The sequence below is a fragment of the Haliotis rubra genome, unplaced genomic scaffold (genome assembly GCF_003918875.1).
Source record: "Haliotis rubra isolate DU_JTF1 unplaced genomic scaffold, ASM391887v1 Scf11, whole genome shotgun sequence".
NCBI classification, from domain to species: Eukaryota; Metazoa; Mollusca; class Gastropoda; order Lepetellida; family Haliotidae; genus Haliotis; species Haliotis rubra.
In genome coordinates this window covers 2682698-2705212 of record NW_025765003.1, presented here as the reverse complement: position 1 = coordinate 2705212, position 22515 = coordinate 2682698, and the positions used below count along the sequence as shown (strand labels likewise).

General features: G+C 41.7%; 2 protein-coding genes across 2 annotated transcripts; both read right to left on the bottom strand.

The window, feature by feature from the left end:
* Window positions 1-1987: 1987 nt before the first annotated feature.
* On the bottom strand, window positions 1988-12095 carry LOC124284502. Its single transcript, XM_046720577.1, has 3 exons — window positions 11953-12095; window positions 3988-6660; window positions 1988-3528 (listed from the first exon to the last, which is right to left on the bottom strand). Exons 1-3 carry the CDS (start codon window positions 12011-12013, stop codon window positions 3443-3445), a joined length of 2820 nt encoding a protein of 939 aa, XP_046576533.1. The 5' UTR covers window positions 12014-12095; the 3' UTR covers window positions 1988-3442.
* A 4939-nt stretch (window positions 12096-17034) lies between these two features.
* LOC124285669 lies at window positions 17035-21226 on the bottom strand. The gene is made up of 4 exons (XM_046721946.1): window positions 21024-21226; window positions 19221-19319; window positions 18004-18101; window positions 17035-17354 (listed from the first exon to the last, which is right to left on the bottom strand). The coding sequence occupies exons 2-4, from the start codon at window positions 19297-19299 to the stop codon at window positions 17187-17189; spliced, it is 345 nt and encodes a 114-aa protein (XP_046577902.1). The 5' UTR covers window positions 19300-19319; window positions 21024-21226; the 3' UTR covers window positions 17035-17186.
* Between the last annotated feature and the right edge of the window lie 1289 nt (window positions 21227-22515).

Sequence of the window (22515 nt, the reverse complement as noted above, 5' to 3'; positions counted from 1 at the left end):
AAACACCAGGAAAGACATTAGTCCAGGACTGATATGACATAGATAAACACCAGGAAAGACATTAGTCCAGGACTGATATGACATAGATAAACACCAGGAAAGACATTAGTCCAGGACTGATATGACATAGATAAACACCAGGAAAGACATTAGTCCAGGACTGATATGACATAGATAAACACCAGGAAAGACATTAGTCCAGGACTGATATGACATAGATAAACACCAGGAAAGACATTAGTATGCATGTATGTATCAACCACAGAAACAATATGAGTCGAAGGGCAAATATAAATAAACTATGGTGAACCTTTAATAAAAGCAGTAGATGTTTATTAAGGCATCCATTTAATACATGTTATCCATTTTCCTTATGTGGTTATGAGTGAGTGACACGTGGTGCCCACATTGGCAAAAATTGTATACGTGTATAGTCAGTTAGGGTCAATCGTGAGGTATATTTAGACTTGTGCTATATTTCTCTATGGTATATAAAGGAAGCTAACTCTCGCATATCATCTCACAAAAACATGTCAAGTTACAAGAAGACCAGCAATTGTGTGGAGGTAATTCTTACCGTGGATACTCCTTCTGGGCCTATTGTGGAAGCTTGACTATTGTGGTGAGATGAATATTACCATCAGTGTCTTTATTGCTATAACCCCTGCATTTATATTATATTGCCTGTACTGCCACTGTAATACATGTGTTGTGATTTGTATAAATTTCCAAACCAAGTTAATTTTGGAATACAATTGTTAATTACATCCCATCTCTTTCTTGATTGTTGATTTCACACCTAGTTCTGTTACCGTCTGAGATCCTGCTCCCTACTGTATCAGGAATCAATAGACGCGTTCACTTCGCCATGCAGTAGTAGCTATGCAGTAGTTTCAAAGGTGAGGTGAGGTGAAATTGGGTTTAACGTCGTGCTTGAGAATATTTCGCTCATATGACGACGTGCATGCGTGTGTATGTGTATGTGCGGCTGCTTGTACTAGCCCAGACTGAAGCTGGTTTTATAGTGCTAGCCCACTCAGATACCATGCCGCAGTGAAGCAGGAATACCCCACTCAGACACATTATACTGACTCCGAGCCGACCAGTCCTTTTTGTACCCATTAATGCTGAGCGCCAGGCAGGGACCAACAAGTACCATATTGTAACGTCATTTGGTATGACGCGGTCGGGGATCGAACCCGCGACCTTCCGCTCTCCGGGCGGACGCTCTAACCACTACACCACGGAGGCGGTCAAGTAGTTTCAAAGACGGGACGGGAATGCATCGTGAGCAAAGAGAAAGCTCGCTCACATCAATGAATTTGATGGGTGTCAACACGTCTGTATTCTTTGTCATACGAATATATTCTGTGTAATAATGTCGTCGTAATAATTCGTCGTAATAATGATACAGTGTCGATAGAAATGACGTTCCACGTAACATCCCGTACGTGAGGTTAGGTGAGGTGAGGTTAGGTAAGGTTTAACGTCTTGTTCAAGGTTATTGCACTTACATAACGACGTGCATGCGAATGCGTGTGTGGGCGTGTGGGTGCGTGTGCGCGCGTGTGGACTAATGCCGCTATACTTTGTGCAAGCCCACTGGCACATCATGTCGCAGTTTTAAGATGAATACCCAACTCAGACCCGGTATACTGATGCTGAGTCAACCAGTCCTTGTTTTATAAATTAATTATTTTAGCTCCAGCCAGGGTAACAACAAGTACTACTTTAAAGTGGGTTGGTCTGAAGCGGCCGAGAATCGAACTCCCAGCCTGCCGCTCTGCAGGCATGACCTCGATATGTGTAACCCCACGCACAACTTTTGTAGAATATATCTGTGGTGTTTTGACAACAATGTTTGGGACTTTACGTTGTTGTTTTTTAAAACAATAATCCCACAGCACCAGGTGTGTACTTTCTTTTATGCGTCAGTTTATATACAATTACGTGTGGATGGGCGTACAAGAAACACACAAACTGAGGGTATTGTATTACAATATTTATTCCAGTAGAATTACTAGTATACATTAAACAAAAGCAGTATAATGTAAATCTAAATCTACATTAAGTTGGATGTATATATTAAAACAAGCAATATTTTGTAAACATATAACTACATGTAAACCAACATCGGTAAATAATACAAAACAAGTTGAACGTTACAGATTCAGTCTGAAAGTTGCTGCCATTATGAATACGTCTCTCTGTCGACCTTGACCTTGATGAAACTATTTCCTTACAGTATCGACTTCACTGACACATTGGAGGTGGAACACATAGACACTCTGGAGAAGGGATGCAGCCAGATTAATTATCATAAAATCTTCCAGCGGCAAGAGAATCCACTTGTCTCTATCGAAGCCTCGTTTTCACCCTAGGTATTTCAAGCCTCGTTTTCGTGCCGCCATCCTGTGTAGAACACGAGCTATGTCCATTTTAATGAATATGCGATATCCAATCAGATCGCTGTTTCTTATAATCAATGTCTTCACAAAGTTGTCTGCCGTAAGGGACAACCCCGTCGATCATCCCTAACAGGTACAAATTGATAAATTAGGATGCGTACTGCCGCATTTCGCTCTGTAAACTGCTTTCTGAGATTACACAGCGTCAAGTAACGCGGAAATCGCGGCAACATGAAACGCTCAGCAGAAGTCGTCTAAAAATAGCACTGCATCCCAGTCACTGCGTTAAGTCGTTCGAGTGAAACACGACTATACCCATACCTTAGCAAGCAAGGCTTGAATGGCAAGGGTAAAAACTTGTTTTGTGGAAAGGCTTGAGACACGCAAATTAATCTTGGAAAGCGAGAGGTCTCTGAAGGTCCATTTCTACAGCTTCAGAATGATTACAGCGTTCGCTGGTCACGCCGAAGCCTCTGGTTCGATTCCCCATATGGGTACAATGTGTCACGCCCATTTCTGGTGTCCCCTGCAGTCATATTGCTGGAATATTGCTAAAAGCGGCGTAAAACACAACTTACTCACTCACTCATTGGCGTCAGCCGGGGACGTTGGATATGTTTTCAGTCACGGATTGAAACAAAAACTACTCTCAAAGAGAAAAAAGCCGGCCATTTGCGGGACATGTCCAGGAAGTATGTCTTATTCTAGGGCCTAGAGTTTCGAAGCTCTCTTAGCGCTAAGATAGTCGTAAGTTATTATTAATGTATGGCACTTACGACGATCCTGGCGCTAAGAGAGCTTCGAAAATCTGGCCCAGGTACATTTCCCTTCAGAGAAACAACAACGACAAAAACAAAACAAACCCAGCCTCCTCCACTTGAAGACTAAGTGATCGTTCTCAGTCAAGGCATAGATGGACTATTTTCTACGTATCAAAACATCACTGTCTAAAATTACAAAGGCATTGCATTCCATTTTACGCGTGGTAAGAACGAGATTGTCAGTTGCTGATTCTCCCATTACCGTTGAGTTATCTACCCTTGATAGGTCGTTGTAGTAGTAGTTGTTATCCGGATCACGCCTCCTTCGAACGACATGTTGCTTGTGCGAGTGGTAGAGCCTGTTATAAACATGTACAAATGTCTGAAACATGCGTAGCGATATACAGACAGATTACTCAATGTTGTTATATGCAAAAAAAATGAATCGTCGTTAATTATGATTGATTGAAATATGCGTGTACGATTACGCAATAGAATGCCATGTATCAACACATAACTTTGGATAGGTAAGAGTAGCAGAGTATTTAACGGACGCTTCGAAAATTCAACATATGAAGCATTGTTAGAGAAGCTGAAGAGTATACTCACTGACAAAAGAGACTGAGCCTATAAATGCATTACAGTGCAAATGATAAAATTTTGCCTAATAAAAGCACGCACGCACGCACATACGTACGTCTGTACATATACATGTATTTATAAATCACAAAGCACCAAAGAATATGGACACAAGACAAAATAATGAGCCAAGTTTCTTTTGTCAGCGAGTTTTAAATAGCATGTGCTGTACAACTTACTTGAGAAAAAGCTCGAGAGAGTTTCACTCTGCATAAAGTGATTGAGCCAGTTGGTGTTGACGCCCTCGAGGTGGAGCTGAGCGACGTCACAGGTCATGGCCGTCTGGGCGAAGCTGTACTGGCTTTGACACAGCGTCTGTAACTCTGGGGTGGGGTCCGGGGCGGTGAGGCTGGTGGCGAGATGGACGCGGACATTGACCCCGCTGACCATCCCCGCCACAGAGCAGGCCGAGGTCAACAACCAGAGAGGAACTGGGGGCAGAGAGTCCGCTTCCGAGGAGGTGAAGAAGGGGATGATGATGCGGTTTCTCTGGACATCCTCTGGGAACTGCTGAAGAAGATCCTTAAGCTCAGTGAATGTGACTTCGTCAATAACAGCCTGGTCAAGGTAGATTGATGGAATCAATTCAGTTTGTCCAGAAAGTAGGGAGTTCCAGGATTGCGGTAGGTCGACACTGGATGACGTCTGTCGGCATCCTGGTCTAATAGAGCCGGACGCAATGCCAAGTATTGTTGATTGGTTTATGGTAGAGCCGTATGGTTGGTAGAGTACAACATCCTGTAGAGTTGGAACAGGGAACAACAGATCTCTCTTGAAAGCAGGTAGACCTACAGCTGCTTCACCGACAATAACAATGTCGAGTATGTCAACTGGCGCGTCCGAACCACCAGGCCGATAGCTGCTCATCATCATGTTTGTCTTCTGTCTGATTGCGGGAAAGACTTTGGTCATGGTTAACGCAAATACTTCCTGAAGGCCTTTTTCTTCCACAGCTTGACACCATTGTGGGTTAAAGTCTTTAAGGACAGATATTACTTCATTGATAAACTCTACAGTTATCACCGTCTCCACAGACAATTTAGAGCTGATAGTCTCCCGCTCTTCAAAATATGTCTCGGTCTTCTTTTGCAGAGAGACATATATGTCCATCTTCTGTTCCAGAACAACGATGCATCTATCCAGGCATTTCCTGAAGACAGAGGGTGATGCATCATCCAGGTCCTCCAGGGCTTCTTGTATGTCTTTTAATTTGATTGCAACTCCAACAGACCCTCCAACCCTGCCCGTGGCGTCTTTGTTCATCTCGGTGATTTTCCCAATACATTCTAGTAAAGCTGATTCTATTTCACCTAACTTTCCATGATCAAACTCAGGAGCTGTCAATAGAGGAGCTGCATATTCATCAGGGAAGGCGAAACTGATGATATCAATTCCTGTAGCTGCTTGGAACAGGAAACCTTTCGCAATCCTCTTCACTGATATGTCAACCTTGCACTGGGTGTTCAGTACTCCAGAGATGTCCCAGAGAGTGTCGATAAGATAGTAAATGATTCTGGAGGAGATGACATCCTCCTCGACCAAGTCCTTCAACGTCTCAGCGTCCGCAGCTGACTTGTATGCTTCCAGGATCTTTGATGCGCCTTTAAATGCATCGCTTGTGAAGGAAACCATGTCAGTCTTTCGGCCAAATCTCAGCAACAGAGCAGATGCAGCTCCACCTCCACTCAGCAACGCCAACAGACTAATCGCGACGGTTATCAGCTCATTGACGTCCACAATATCCCCTGGAAACTGGACAGAAAGGCTTCCAGATTGTGCTTGTTCAATCTTTTGGATAAGGATGCGGAACTCTTGGATAAGCGTGCGTCTCCTTGACAACCAGATCTGTATCTCCTGGAAGAGCTTCATGGCACATTGCTGCCCACTGGAAACATCTTTGTTTGGAAACTGGTAGGGGAATTCTGGGAGTTCAAATTCCATGAAGAAAGCAATGTCGAATGTTCCACCATCTGGGTTTTGGCCACTGATGACGTTGGCTCCTGGAGTGATGGTGCCGGTGTATGTTACCGAGGTTGTGCTCTTCGTGAAGGTGATTTTGGGTCCGCTCCATGTCCCTGTCAAGGTGAAGTATCCAGTCTCGTCTCTGCCATTACCAGACACCTTCCCAGTCACAAACATCAGCTGAAGGTAGCAGCGATACTCAGGGCGGCCACTCAGGAACCAGAACCAGACTCCACTAGTTGGTTGATCAGAAGCTCCTCCTCCAGAAGGAACAACACTGCCTCCACCGATCTTCAGGACGAATCTTCCTTCCACCCAACATCCACCTGAATCCAGGAACATCCCAACAACCTCTGTTCCCGATTCGTTCATCAGGCCGTAGTAGACGACGTTGTGACGTATCAGACGAATCCCTCGTCCTTCAAGGCGTCCTTTGATTCGGAAGTTGCCATTCTCATCTTTGCCACGTCCAGTTATAAACTTGTACGGAGGATCTCCAAATTCAAAGTCTATACTGAACATCTGAGTGACTCCAGCTCGACAGAGGTGTCCTGACCACTGACCAGGCTTCGGAGTGACCTTTGCATCCTTTCCACAATATATCAACTCAAAGGGTGAACTGGAACCCCCTTGGCTCTTGACACACGTACCTGTGATCTTGCTGTCAGCATATTTCCCGTTGTAGGTGACATCGTATTTGCCTGTGTAGTGGATGACGAACTTCACACCCGCACCTCCCCACGTACCCGAGATGTAGTAGTCTCCCACGCTGTCGGTGCCACCTCCCGCCACCTTCTCGTCCTTGAAGAAGGCAATCTCCAAGACCACACCAGAAAACTTCCATAGCCCAGACGGAGGTTGTTCTCCCGTTCTACAGGCCCGCATCATTGCTAAAACAAAGAGGAAACATGCTGTGAAAATTCACTGAAACTTCTTTTACTGCATAAAAACAACAGACTGAAAAACAAGTGACACATTTAGGAGGTCTTCGTGTGAGAGTCAGTCTACGTATTAAAAAGAAATGTGACCTGGATATTTGAAAGGTTATTTTGAAATTGGAACCAAACCGAACCAAAATTTCAAATGTGGGATAAACACGATGTCGTTGTATTAGCTGAAACGTAAGTTTTTACATCAAAATGCGTTTGTATAATGTGAGACAAGTGTTGAACCCTAAAGCAAATGAGGCAAGTTTTGCCATGATTGTCCCATGATATTTTCGTTTGACTTTCCATCATACTTTTTACATGTTTCTATACCTCTAAAAAATTCACTAGACAGGTTTGAAAAACTACATCATTTTGATACAAACAGCATGGTTCTGTCAATATCAAAGGATATATTTCTGCAGTAAATTGTTCTTATTCTATACGTCTTGTCAGCCGTGCGCCTCAAGAACAGACTACGTGTACCCGTTTTACAACAAAATAGCATGAGAAAAATATACATAAAATAACTCATTTCTTGTTTTAAAGGGCCTCTACCTCACTGTTCGCTGGACATGTCTCCTTTAAAGACATGCTTTGTGAAAACATAAACAATTCTCTTACAAAATCTGCGATACACCCCCACACTCCCCCAGATTATAAATGATGAATCACAATGTACAATGATTACCGAATGTAACACTTATTTCATATACAGCCAGACCTATGTATAATATGTACACAGACTCAACTGCAGCATAAATATCCACTTATCTGCACACTGGTATTTCTTTACAGTTAAATGTTTTCAAGTGTTTGCAAAGTTTGTATTTTACTTAGACGCACCGAGCGCGCTCAAGCAACGATGGTTAGGGCAGAGATTAATCAGTGTCATTAGGATCAAGCAAACTAGCACGTTACATCATGTTGTTTACCCACTACTCTACACCGTTAAGTATTTCTGTCTTTAGAACTCTTCTCTCTATTCCTAGTCCATCCTTAGCACGCCACGCCACATACGTCACACCCGTTAACCCGCTACCTGTAACCCACGCACAGAGGAGTCCCGTTATTCTCACAGCTGACGTTATTCAATATGCTGAGGTTTAAACAATCGTCACTGCTCTACTACATTACTTACAGTACATGTATCGTATCCGTGAAGGTCCGGGTTAGAATATTGATCTTCAGTAACCCATGCTTGTCGTAACAGGCGACTAACGGGATCGGGTTGTCAGGCTCGCTGACTTGGTTGACACACGTCATCTGTTCCCAGTTGCGCAGATCGATGCTCATGTTGTTGATCACTGGATTGTCTGGTCAAGACTCGATTGTTTACAGACCGCCGCCATATAGCTGGAATATTGCTGAATGCGGCGGAAAACTAAACTCATTCACCGTTTACAGCCCATCGTCGCATGTCAGTACTTCTGTTGTCACGAAATACAGTAAACTACGGTGTGTGCCGAATTCAACAAGATCACAAATTGTTGTTCGTTATAACCCTACTTCGCATTCGCATTTCGACTATAATACACAGCAAATGGTCGTGAAAACCCCGTTCGATGTGTCAGTTTGTAATAAGCGAGCTCGCTATGTCAACCAAATACGTATCAATAATGACTTCTTTGAGTCAGTGAGTACTAGTTTCAGTCAATCCACTGCACACACTCTTTAAACTGTGTACATAGTGAGTCCGCGCCCCCAAACATGCCACCAGTCCACGCTCAGTCATTCCCTCAAAACTGAGGTATTTAATGATGGCACACCCAGGGTCAAACAATACAAGCATATAAAGAGCCTGCTACATGGCCTAAAAACGATGTTGGTAGTTTTCGTAAATTTAGTCCGCATTCACAGCTATCACGTTTGCTAACAGTTGGTGTCATTGAAAATATATGGATGCACAGGACTTGGATATTTTCGGGCGGAATTAGCCCGGTAAATAGTATTGACACCAAATCCCATCCTCGTGTACCCAGGCAATTGTCTTCATTTAGGTATGAAATGCCCTTGCAGGGACTAGATCCATGCTATTTAGCACAATGGACAATGGGATATAAATGATAAGTTTTAAGAAAAACGTAGGATGCTATGGACAGGGAAACCTCCTTCTAATTGTAATCGCAACTAAATTATAAATGCTTAATATATTCGGACGCAACAGGATTTAGACGGTTAATAAAATAACAGCACTCGAACCCGTACCATTTGACGACGGAGTGGGCTTACAGGCCCAGAACCGTAATTCCCTTCCACCCAGTCTTTACTGTAATGCAAAAACACTAAATAAAGCAAGTCTAGATTTTCCTATGAATCTCCCTACTCGCAGACTTCTTCCATTTGTTGTTATTTATTTCTATCAAAAATACATAGATTAAGAGTTCGTCTACAAGCTCAGGGTGATATACTAAGAAAATGAGGAAACTTCTGTGTCAGTTACTGGGACTTTCTGGAGCAGTTTAGCAGATAAAGCGTCCACAATTCTGCGTTCGATTAGATGCGGGTTAGATGCGCTTGAAGTCCATTTTTTAATCCCCCTAGTGATATGACCCTAATATTGCTTATAGCAGCGTGAAATACATTCACTCTTTTATCATTACCGGGCGTTGGATAATTATTTGGCTATTACTACACAGTGAAATGTTCACAAAAGCATTCGAATTACTCTTGATGAAACGTGTCGATAGTGCTTACGGTTGACGAGTGGTATAGAAATTGGGTATAAAGAAACCAAGTACCAAGTATGCCAAAATACGATAAAACAGCGATATCCTTTGTGAGAACTGTAGGTAATCGTGTTCCCTTATAGTAAAACCACTGTTGTAGAACATTGAGATATAGGGGAGGACCGTGTAGGACGCAACATGGGGTATAAATGTAAACATAGATACGACACAACACGCAGAGAATACAATTGCCCTGGTATGAGGGTCATACGGAGTACAAATGTGTACACTGAAGCTTTATACATTCACGAATAAGGCTTTCTTTTGTGATGGATTGGTTGTAGTGAGTGGGTAAGGTTTTATGCAGCCTTTAGCAATATGCTAGCAACATCACGGCGGGGTCACAGCAATGGCCATGGGCTTCTCACATTGTCCCCCATGTGGGAAATCGAACCCGGGTCTTTGGCGTGACGAGCGAACGCTCTACTGGCAAACAAGGGTAAGTTGAGCACCGACCTGACAATTGACCTGTGTTAGCATGTATGAGTGCCGCACACTGGCGCTTGCCATTCTTAGCGAAGGGGCCCCAGGTTGTCCGCGATCAAGTGTAGTGTAACTTGCTACACCGACGTGAGAGTCTTACGAGCAAGGCGTGTGCAGCTACGCGCGTAATCAATTTCATCGTCATGTAATGCACGTGCACTAGCCAACATCTGCTCTACCTTTCACAAACCAAATGGGTTAGCTGATTGCCGTGCACCGCTTACTTCTGGTAAACTCGTTCTCTGCGCCGGTCCAACTTGTCCTTGTTTCCAGTAACTACTTGGATACCCCACCGCCTGGACTGACGTTAATTGATAAAAACAATCATACCGGAGTGTCAATGTCACATATATCAACTCGAATATAAACGTTTGAAGCTCCCTGGCTTTCAATTATTTAACAGTACTACCCATTGTCTTGAGTTATAGACCCGTGAAGATCAGGGTTAGAAAGTAACCCACGCTTGTCGTAAGATGCGACTAACGGGATCGGGTGGCCTGGCTCGCTGACTTGGTTGACACATGTCATCGTATCCCAATTGCGCAGATTGATGCTCATGCTGTTGATCACTGGATTGTTTGGTCCAGACTAGATTATTACAGACCGCCGCCATATTGCTGGAATATTGCTGAGTGTGGCGTAAAACTAAACTCACTCACTTGAGTTAAAACACGTACAGGTAACCAGGTTCAGTGGTAGTCGATTTGTGATGTCATTCCATTCTGACGTCATGGTAACAATGACTCTTCTTTTGCTCTAAGTTTAGTCACATAGCATCACAAGGTTTTACAAAGGCGGTATGTTCACTAGTGGTATAGCATAAATTGCCGGGCAAAGAAATGGTTTTTACAAAATTGCATCCGTCACTATACTGAAAAGAGTCTCCGAAACACTGCAACACAACCTTGATGTATGTAGTAACTACATCGCCACCGAAATATCGCTTCTTGTTTGTGTCATTTTAACCACTGTCAAACAAGGCTTAACACAATCATCTTGAATCACCACCTCCGGTGTCTAGAGGATGGATCTATGCTCTCCACTTTTATATCACGCATGAAAGTTTATTCCACCTAAAACATATCTATCTCAGTGTATCCCAGGCACGTTTCACTGCACGCAAGTTTATTAGACCTAATACTAATATCTCACTTATATTTCAGGCATGTAGCCTTAATTCACCTTAAGACTTACTTATCCCACTTGCATCACTGCATGCAAGGTTATTAGACCTTATACTAATATCTCACTTATATTTCAGGCATGTAGCCTTAATTCACCTTAAAACTTACTTATCTCACTTGCATCACTGCACGTAAGGTTATTAGACCTTATACTAATATCTCACTTATATTTCAGGCATGTAGCCTTAATTCACCTTAAGACTTACTTATCCCACTTGCATCACTGCTCGCAAGGTTATTAGACCTTATACTAATATCTCACTTATATTTCAGGCATGTAAGCTTAAGCCTTAATTCACCTTAAGACTTACTTATATCACTTGCATCACTGCACGCAAGGTTATTAGACCTTATACTAATATCTCACTTATATTTCAGGCATGTAGCCTTAATTCACCTTAAGACTTACTTATCTCACTTGCATCACTGCATGCAAGGTTATTAGACCTTATACTAATATCTCACTTATATTTCAGGCATGTAGCCTTAATTCACCTTAAGACTTACTTATCTCACTTGCATCACTGCACGCAAGGTTATTAGACCATACACTAATATCTCACTTATATTTCAGGCATGTAGCCTTAATTCACCTTAAGACTTACTTATCTCACTTGCATCACTGCACGCAAGGTTATTAGACCTTAATACTAATATCTCACTTATATTTCAGGCATGTAAGCTTAATTCTTACTTACTTATCTCACCTGTATCTAATGCGCAAAAGCTGATTCAACCTGATCCTTGTCTTTCACAGCTCCCTTCTTATACATGCACATTACATTAGCATTGTATACTATTGTCTCACGTTTCCTACCTACCCCACCCAATCCCCACCCACACCTCCCTCATCCACTCACCCCTCACGTCCACGGCCTCTCCACGTATCCCCGGGCGACAGTGTTCATACATGCGATTCATCACGGAGGTTCTGTTTCAGCAGCCTGTCCCGACCAAGACTCCTTCCCAACTGACATCCCTCAATACCCCTTACCCCTGACACCACGTGACAGACCCCAGCTACACAATGCTATGTGCCTAGATTACTTCAATCAGGGGAAGTCTCCTCGACTCAATACTGTGTATATGTGGCTGTTTTGGCAGCCCCTGTTTTGTCGTCCCTTTTGTTGCGCTAGACGAGGCTCGGTACAGACTTGTAGTCTGTCTATTGGTCTGTATAGGCTGTTTACATGAGTATGATAGAGTCTTTGTTGAAAGGTAGGGGTATCTGGGTCATGGTCGCGGTGGAGCGGGTACATGCTGACATTGCTTAGAAAGCATATTGCTGCACTTGAGTTTGGGATTCAATCTCAAGGAGAGTCACGTTTAGTTTAGTTTAGTTTAGTTTGGAATTGAAGTACAGAAATGACCCCAAAGGACAGTCACGTTTAGTTCAGTTCAGGTCAGCTCAGGTCAGCTCAGCTCAGCTCAGCTCAGCTCAGCTCAGTTCTGTTCAGTTCAGTTCAGTTCAGTTCAGTTTAGTTTAGTTTAGTTTAGGTTACTCTAGTTTAAAGTAGTTTAGTTCAGAACTGATCTCTTAGTTTAGTGTAGTTTAGTTCAGTTCCCTTAACTTCAGTTTAGTTTAGTTTAGTTTAGTTTAGAATAAAAGTACAGTACCGATCTTGTGCATTACTTTATAAAAGATAAATACGTCTGTACATTTTTACACCTTACACACATTTTTCACAAACTATATGTATACATGAAGAAATCCACAAAATATTGACATTTTTCATTTTTATCTTATACATGTACGTATATTTGTCGTGAATGGCGAATGAGTGAGTGACTGGTTGGTTGGTCATGCGTTTGAGCAAGCGAGTGTATATCGCGCGGGCGAATTTTCGTTACGTCACTGTGTACCAACTACATATGAGAGAACAGCAATAAGTGAAAATATTTATGAGACGTTTCCATCTTTGGTGAGACCACGACCACATACATATTGTCTACACTGAGTCTACTACCAGGCTCTGTATCAGACAACGCTACAGTTGTATGGAGTTAAAAGCCTTAACAGTTATCTCTCGGTTGTTTACCGAAAGCGTAAATCGTTACATACTGCATAGCCGTATTCAAATCACAGTTTGTAATGTTACACAGAGTTATTTGTAAAGAAAGAACTTTTGTCGCAAGTGCAATCACACCGAACATGCACGTGGACCTTTACCTCGGTTTTGTCTCCACAATGCATTGAATCACTCGGCTTTCATCGGAAATCTCCGAGTATTTACTTATGTCAAGACACTAGCAAACACCCAGCTGTAGTCTGCAGAGATTCACAGTTATGTTTGTGCAAGCTCATAAATAACTGACAGTCACATAGCAGAGTTTTACCCTGGTTTTTTTTATAACAGTTTGGACAGAGTAGTAGAACCGGTTTTCTCAAAAGGTAATTCTTGCTGTTCAGTGATCTCCTTTCAGATCGGGTGTGTTAAATTGACAGCTGAACATGATGGGTTATGATTTTACAAAGCTTTTTAAAATGTCAAAATTTCAGTTTAATAATCATATGTTTTATGGATTGTGAAGAACTTATTGTTATGTTTTTGTACTATATCTATGTACTATATCCATGTACTAGTAGGCGAGGTAGTCTCGATGACACAGCGTTCACTATAATGTGATGATTCATGCGGTGTTCTACTTATATGTGGTAAGGTGGGACACACTTGAACTAATAATATATTCAAACTCGAGTGTGTGTGAAGGTGTAGCTATGAATGTGATCTGTCCCGAACCGTTATCCATGTACACTTCAGGGGATATTGTACAGCCGCTTCACTGACTTATATCGCCACAGTGAGAGGACTGACACTTGGAACTGGTTCATAATTAACAGGTGTTGTCTTATGAGAGGATGCATTCTTGTGACTTGTTCATTATTACCAGGTGTTGTTTCGTGAGAGGTTGTGCTCTTGAGACTGGTTCATGATTAAGAGGTGTTGTTTTATATGAGAATGGATGCTTAGGGCTGGTTCAGTGTGCGAAATAGTTTCCAATTTTTTCTCGCCAGTCGGGCTAGCTATGCTTGAAAGTTACTAGCCCACAACACAATTCACTAGCCCGACATTTGAATGTAGAAACTAAACAAAGATTACAAAAAATGTAAAATACAATCAAAAAGAAATATGAAAACACGTGTCTGAAATATTTTGTTTATGCTCAAATTAGTCGTCATTAAGCTGCTAATATGATGAACATTTTTACCAGACCATAATCTTGCATGATTTAAAAATGTATTATAACTTAACAAGTCGCAGAGAGTGACATATTTACAAAATGACCCCCTGAAAATTCACTAGCCAGTCGGACCAGTCACTGTGGAGATTTACTGGCCCGACTGGATTTTCACCACCCACGGGCTAGCGGACCAGTGGCTATTTCGCACAATGGGCTGGTTCATGATAATATAGGTGTTCTTCGTGAGAGGAAGGGCCCTTGGGACTGGTTCATGGTTGACGAGTGTTTCGATAGTCGTTTTGAGTGAATTGTTGTTTGAGAGGGCACCTGTTTCAACAGTCGTTTTGATGCATTGTTGTTTGTGAGTGGGCCTCTTCTTCAAGTTAAACAGTTCGGACTTCCATCTGATGTGGGTCACAGCAGTTCACGGTTTGGTGCCAAACAAGGCCAACAACGACTATTGGAGAGCTGGAGTTTTCTCTTTAGTGATACAGTTGTGTGGATAGTCTGTTGTCAGAAGTGGGTGTTTCACTGGTGTCTGTTCAGTCTAGTTCAGATGTGTAAATCAGTGGAACGGACGTGTCCATGTGACCATTACTGAACTATATCAACTTACCGATGCATCAAAACCGTTTTGGCTATATTCTTGTGTGTGCTATATTTGGTCAATCATGATCAGTACAGAAATTCTGGTTCATAACTTCTTTGAGTGGCATTTTAGAGGTAAAGAAGTACAATATGGAACAAAGTTTATGGATAAGAACTTCTTTTATTTCGTGAGTGCGTCGTTTCTATACAGATTCCTGCTTGACAACGGAACAAGAATAGGTTCTTATCCATAAAGTTTGTTCTCATTCGGGCTCATATTAATATAGAAACAGATCAGATACAAAGGGCAGCACCATTGTACGCCTGGAGATGCCTTTAGCTACTTCACATATACTACTCACACTTTGCTAAGGATCACAAAACTTCCCAACTTTACTTAAACATAGATTTATTATTTGAAATTGTATGCATTTAAAACTGGATAAATAATAATATAGTAACCCTTCTTTAGGCAAACAGCCACTTTAATCTAACCTTATGCACTTGATACATGAGTTACCACAAAAATGGTATTCATGGCACCAATCAACCATTTTGCAAATCATGGAAGGAGTCATTGACAAGTACATAACACCTGTCAATAGCAGGTATGAGATCCACAAGATGAAATGGCATACAGAAACCAGGGATCCATGCTGACAACAAGCTTAGATATTTAACCCAAATTAGACCCCGCATCATAGTTTTCTCTTGAATCAATGATTTCATCCTTAGCAAAGTGTGAATAGTATAGTAAACACTGGCTTTCATTTTGGACAAGTTGTCTTGAAGCTTTGAATATCGATTGTTAAGTAGACTTATGGTCACCACATGTTATGCCAAATGCCAAGTGGGTCAAGGAATGAATATGTATGTTGTATAACGAATAGTTCTGAGGCATGGTTTGGGCAGATTTCATTCTACGTTAACTGACAGGAGTTATACGTGGTGTTGTTTGATATGCCAATTCTTCCAAGTTATTAGATCGCACGATTTATGTAGTGACGCTTACTATAACAATCATTTGAGTTCATTTGAGGCATGTTCGTTTAGAGCAGGCGGGTTTTGAATGACCGCTGACTGGGTTAGAATACGTTTATTCCAGTTCAGTTTCCTTTTCACTGTTTGTGCATTCGACCAATGACAACATCACACACTGAGTTGCCCCCTGTGACTGGTTCAACGGCTTAATCTTGATCTTTCTGCTCGTTTTGTGGCTTACGCTCCAACAGATTCCATAACAGTCCAAAACCTGGGCCATATTTGAAATAACATAACTATCGAATCTTGTTGTTGTTGTCTTATAATTGAACAACAAAGAAGAAAATGAAACTGTTGGTAGTTCCGGAAATGTTAAATATTAATTAGACATGTAAGGAAACACTGAGTGTTATCTGTGAACAGCACTCGTTTGAACATTTCAGAAACATGTCTTTCCTTATTCAGCGTTTTAGCCAACAACGTTTCAGCCTTGTACCGGGTTCCTGGGATTTACCAAAGTGGTGAACGACTGAACTCTGCATCACCGCCGGCTTCAATGTCACACACCAGTCACTGAATGAGTTAGACTCACGTCGGCATTATTTCAACCATAAAGGGCTGAAACCAAGTCTGCACATATACACAAGTCCATTGTTATCAGGCCGCCTCCGGGGTGTAGTGGTTAGAGCGTCCGCCCGGAGAGCGGAAGGTCACGGGTTCGATCCCCGACCGCATCATACCAAAAGACGTTAAAATATGGTACTTGTTGGTCCCTGCCTGGCGCTCGGCATTAATGGGTACATTAAGGACTGGTCGGCTCGGAGTCAGTATAATGTGTCTGAGTGGGATATTCATGCTTCACTGCGGCAAGGTATCTCAGTGGGCTAGCACTATAAAACCAGCTTCAGTCTGGGCTAGTACAAGCAGCCGCACATACACATACACACGCATGCACGTCGTCATATGGGCGAAATATTCTCAAGCACGACGTTAAACCCAATTTTACCTCACCTCAACATTGTTATCACAACGATTGAAGAAGCTTATTAAAATTCGTATTAAAATTTTCATTACGATAGTGTTTGTCACATACCAGGCTGACAGGCCGTGACATTTTTTCAAAGCGGCGGTTTACTAAACTTTCTCAATCACTCCAGTGAAAACTTCAAGCATTATAAATGAACTTGAGATAAAGAGAATGCTTTAATCGAACAATATAGACATATACAACCAGTTAGCATACTTTGAAACACAGAAAATGTAGGCACCGAATAACTGAACACATTGAGCAGGTAGATTCAGGCATTAAGAACACCCTACATGGGAGAATGGTCTTCACGTGTCACGTGACAGGCGCCTGGTTATTGAGGCCGACCGTTGCAATGAAAGCCAGGGCGATGATAGAGAGGAGCGTGATGATGCCGATGGCAATGACGACGTCGTGGAGGCAGCTGGTGGTGTGTGTCGACGTCACATCGGCGTCGTTTTCTCGTCTCAGCAGGTACGGTTCCTGTGGAATCCAAGTCATACGTAGCCAGGTGACACAGTGAGTGAGTGAGTTTGGTTTTATGCCACTTTTAGCAATATCCAGAAATATCACACCAGAAATGGGCTTCACACATTGTACCCATGTGTGGAATCGAACCCGGGCCTTCGGCGTGACGAGCGAACGCTTTAACTACCAGGCTACCCCACCGCCCAAGGGTCACATGTGACACATTTTTAGTTAAGGCTGGTACATTATTGGAAATTGGCATTGACCATTATTGAACGACATCAGATTTTTTATACACATAGAGCTTAAGGAAAACGTCCTGACCAGATTCCGTTATTTTTCCAATCCGAGCAAAAATTAAGATTCATTTGCATTAAAAACAGACAACAAGAAGGAAGGCAAACTGATGCCCAAGGGTAAGCCTACTATTGACCGATTTTACACAGCTGTTATCTATGAGGAAGTCTTGTTTTCCCATAAATCTGAATGATACTTTTAAACAATTGACCCAGACCTCTAATAACTTCATGAATGATGACAAATGCCTCATGGTTGAAGAAATCCAGAAATAAAATCCAGAAATGAAGAATTTCCTAAAGTATATATTGCTTTTGTTTTAAAAGTTTGAAAATTAATTGACAGAACATATATTTAAGATAGTTACCCTAAAGCCCCATGCACTGCTACCAGAGTGTACGGTGTGCGCCCGGGTATATCGCCATGGTAGCGGTCCAGCGGAAGAAGGATGTGCTCTACCGGAAGCTGAAACATGATATTCCTGCCTCGCTATAGATTACTGTATTCATATATACAATGAGATCACACTAAAAGTAAAGTATAATTATTATGAAATAATAGTCATAAATATAAGTTGACCCACTGACATCGCCGCCATACAGCTGGAATAGTGCTGAGTGCGGCGTAAAACTAAACTCACTCACTCACTCCCACTGACATCAACTCAATACGAAAATGCGAAATAGTGCTGGATATATTTTCAGTATTCAAATACAATATAGGCAGTATCGCTCCTCTATACTCAAGTGAAATTGAAATATAAGAAACCAATGAGACCGCCTCGTCTGTTTCATGTTTAGATTTACGTGTGAAGATTTAGAGAGGAACAAGTTTGTCATGGGGTGACAATTTCTTTATTGCAATAGTTGCGACGTTTCGGCGTAGATGATAGCACCGGTATCAAGCAACCTGATATAAAGAGTAACGTTTTGTTATGGATGGACAACTTCGTCCACAGTTGCGACGTTTCGGTGTAGATGCTAACAAGCAGGTGATAACGGTGTTAACGTCTACACCGAAACGTCGGATCTACTGCAACAAAGGAGTTGTGTATCCCCTAAAACAAAGTTCATACCAGCTTGTAAATGCCACTTAAAGAAGATTTTGAGTGACTGAAAAAGGGATGAGCCTTTCGTGAACACCATTACTGTTTTCCACAGCTGTATTGCCCTTTACGCCAATCAAATCTCTCTAAATATTATATATAATTATCATCATACACTCAACTGTCCCATTTTGCTGAGCAATATTCCAGCAGCTCTTGGGCAGCCTTTTGAATGATTTGGCATAGGTTTTCATAGGTTACAATATTTAGGGCCTTTGCGAAGCTTTCATAAATGTTTTTTTTTAATGTTCCATATTTCGTGAATGTACCATATCTTTTCATGATTTGTTAGACAAACAACTGGCTTCTGCGTGTTTTGACGGGTGCCATCGTTGGAGCAGAATACGCTAAAATTATAGTCATCACTAGTTGACAAAAGTTCATTGACACATGCTCGTTTTCTTTCATTTCGTTCATACGAAACAAATGCTTCACCAAACATCAAATGGTTTTGCTTCAAGCAATGTCAAGTGACATACCTGATGCCCATTCTCGAGGGGCTTGAACTGATACGGACTCGTGATAGTCGTCGTCGTATGCCGCCGGATGTGACGTCATTTCGAGAAACGGAAGCGAGGCTGCAATAATACCACAATGGATACAAAGATTGTTGGTAATACAGATCCAGCGGCTCATACTAACTAACATGCATCTGCTGCTGAAAGGTTGGTGGAATATGACAATAACGGTTGCAATATCTGGCGCACACGGAGTGATTCTGTCTGTAGGAATATTTGTTTGTTTACTGAGGTGAAATGAACTTTATATTCAGAAAATTAACACAATTCCCCATTGCGAACACTTCTGAGTTTGGACAGTGTAATGTTCAGTATTCATTGTTCCTTCTGTCAGTAACATCCTTGTCTGTGTATCTCAGTTACATACAGTTGTGCAACGATACGATTGATTGATAGGTATATTTCTTGAGATCATGGTATATTTGCTGAAATCGATATCAATGTAGACTGAGGGAAACAAATAACGGAACACCACTTCATGGCAGTGTTCCTTTATTTATTTTCAGATTTCCTCCCACAGCGCTATTCAAGGCTGGTGATGAACACTGGAAAATATTAAAGGAACACTTGAATTTTCCTGTGTTCCTTTCTTTGTTTCTCTCAGTATACATTTCTTGATATGACACAAATATTCGGTGACATCGAGAGACACTGGTCGATGTTTCTGCAGGTTAGTGATGTGTTTTGTAGAATGTTGTCCGAGTTCAGGTATATATTTCTTCCGGGGCTTTCGGATACGTTGTACATCACTTGGAAGTGTATTTCCGTTATACTAGACCGTGTCAGCTTGATGGGTAGAAAACGGCTAAACGGTTACCGTTCTGGTGAATGGAAGGATCATAATCAGGGAAAATCTGGGAATTGAACTCCCTGACAGCAGTTCCTGGTTGGTATAATCCCCCGTACCACCATCCACCCCACTATGGATAGTGAGTGAGCGAGCGGGTTTTACGCAGCTTTTAGCAATATTCCAGCAATATCACGGCGGGGGACACCAGAAATTGGCTTCACACATTGTACCCATGTGGGTGTTCGGCGTGTCGAGCGAACGCTTTAACCACTGGGCTACCCCATCGCCCCGTTTTATAGGAATAGACGAATACCACTTTGCCACCATGTCGTTTGTGAAAGGTCAAAGGACTTTCCAAATATCATATTTGCTACATTGCTTCAATACTGTTTTGAGAGCAAATGCCATTCCAAACCTGTAGGTTGGAAATACAATATTTAAACACAGGCACCTGTTTCAACACTGGACCGTCAAGACAATATACTCCCTATCAGACCCAATGATTTCCACAGTCTATTTTTTAACAAGGGTTTCAGAGAGGGTGTTATACCTCTCCATGCAAAATGATGACAGTCACTCGAGATAAATTTATTGATAAATTTTGGAGATAAATTTGTTTATAACAAAATATTATTACAGTAACATTGTACATTCAGCTATGCAAAGACAATAATCCGATAGTTTCATTTAAGATTAACAAACGACCAAGTTGATTTTATCCATTTTGATGAAGATGAGTCAGCATAAATCTTCGTAAATTGATAGAAAGACACAGTTAAATAGTATTTGTACGATTTGTAATACCTACATCTAGCATGGGGAAAAGCCGTTGTACGAGTTCACAAACTATGTCAATTAACATACATGGTAATCTATTGAACATTTGAAGCATGACGTTTTGGTATCATTTTGTGAAATAAACGTCACTGCTGCTTTGCATTTACAGGAACTCTTCTCAGTAATATATATCTTACCTTAAATGCCGAAAATACCGTCCATGTCTCACACCGTGCTCCTCCGTAGTCGTCGCAGTCTTCAATGACGGGATGACAACGATGTCAACCTCGGTCCACGTCACCAGGTCGTCACGTGATCAAAACATTCGGGTGGATGAACACTTGTTATCATAACATTGAAACTACGTGTTTATGCATGAGCGTCTTTTGACCTTGTCGTGAGACCTGGTCACCCGTGACGGCCGCCATGGCTGTACTCCTTTGCAGTGTTTGTGAATAGCGACACCCTATTTGAACTGAGTTCGGTGAATAGCGTTCTCGCCCGTTAAGCTAATACCGCTAAGAAAAAAAAGAGATGAAATAGCAAAGCACTGTTTGATAATGATGCATTGGGTATTGAATTGTAGTCGTTAATATCGGCCATGAGGCACGCAAATTTTGGAACGGCAAGGCAAAGGTTTGAATACCTTGACACGTGATGTTTTAAATCCTCGTTAAGGGCTGCTTTTGTGTCGCAGTGAAACCTGACATGGATTGGTATTCAGTCAGTTTACAGCTTGTCCATATAGACTAACAGACAAAAGAACGTATATATTTGAAATTGTATTTGACCAACACAGTACAGGGCCCCGTTTCAGAAAATTATCGTAGCGCTACGACTGTCGTAAGTCTATGTTACAGTAAAGGAGCTACGACAGTCGCTTTCTGAAACTGGACCCAGATGTTAGCAAAATGTTTCTAGCCTGAAAACTGTTGCCGAACAATTGCGAACTTAAATATCCGAAATACTTCCCTATTTAAATTCGCCATAAAATAGTTTTATCTTACACCCCCGCTGAGCATAGTTGTATATTGTCTTTTGATCGGCAGTGTATAAATCAGCATAGGTGTATATTGTCTTTGATCGGCAGTGTATAAAATCATATGCAGTGTATAACCATCAGCAAATGAAATAGTATCTCGATAAAATTATACGGGAGCAACGTTATTTTTCATCCGATGAATCGTTTTCTATCGTATGAAGCAGATTCTGCCAGACTGGAAAATTAATTGGAATTGATACACATTTCATTGCGAACTGATCGAGTGCTGCATTATGAAAGTAAAAGGCTTCCTATGCCTGAACGTAATCCGAACGTATTCCGGGTATTTTTCGGAAATGTATGCAAATGTCAGTGACCAGAGGGGCGATGGGGTAGTCTAGTGGTTACAGCGTTCGCTCGTCACACTGAAGACCCGGGTTCGATTCCTGACATAGGTACAATGTGTGAAGACCATTTCTGGTGTCCCCCGCCGTGATATTGCTGGAATATTGCTAAAAGCGGCCCAAAACTAAACTCACTTTCACCAGATGTTCATCACTACACGAATGGAAAGTATTTCCACGTTTTATGCATGCTAGTAAATGATCAAAGTTTGAAATAGACGTCTCATTAAGGGAGCCAATTTGCATATATTACGCAAATATATTTAAGAGACTGTGAAGATGTATAAATATGACCATCGTTCT

What these genes read in the sequence shown, in the direction of transcription:
- LOC124284502 (XM_046720577.1), bottom strand. Translation starts at nt 12,013, where the DNA reads ATGAATCGCATGTATGAACACTGTCGCCCGGGGATACGTGGAGAGGCC. An exon ending in AGAGGCCGTGGACGTGAGGG is followed by an intron (nt 6,661 to 11,952) that starts GTGAGTGGATGA and finishes TCTTTGTTTTAG; the next exon opens with CAATGATGCGGGCCTGTAGA. An exon ending in TCTCTCGAGCTTTTTCTCAA is followed by an intron (nt 3,529 to 3,987) that starts GTAAGTTGTACA and finishes TGTTTATAACAG; the next exon opens with GCTCTACCACTCGCACAAGC.
- LOC124285669 (XM_046721946.1), bottom strand. Translation starts at nt 19,299, where the DNA reads ATGACGTCACATCCGGCGGCATACGACGACGACTATCACGAGTCCGTA. An exon ending in CCCTCGAGAATGGGCATCAG is followed by an intron (nt 18,102 to 19,220) that starts GTATGTCACTTG and finishes ATCATGTTTCAG; the next exon opens with CTTCCGGTAGAGCACATCCT. An exon ending in GCAGTGCATGGGGCTTTAGG is followed by an intron (nt 17,355 to 18,003) that starts GTAACTATCTTA and finishes TGGATTCCACAG; the next exon opens with GAACCGTACCTGCTGAGACG.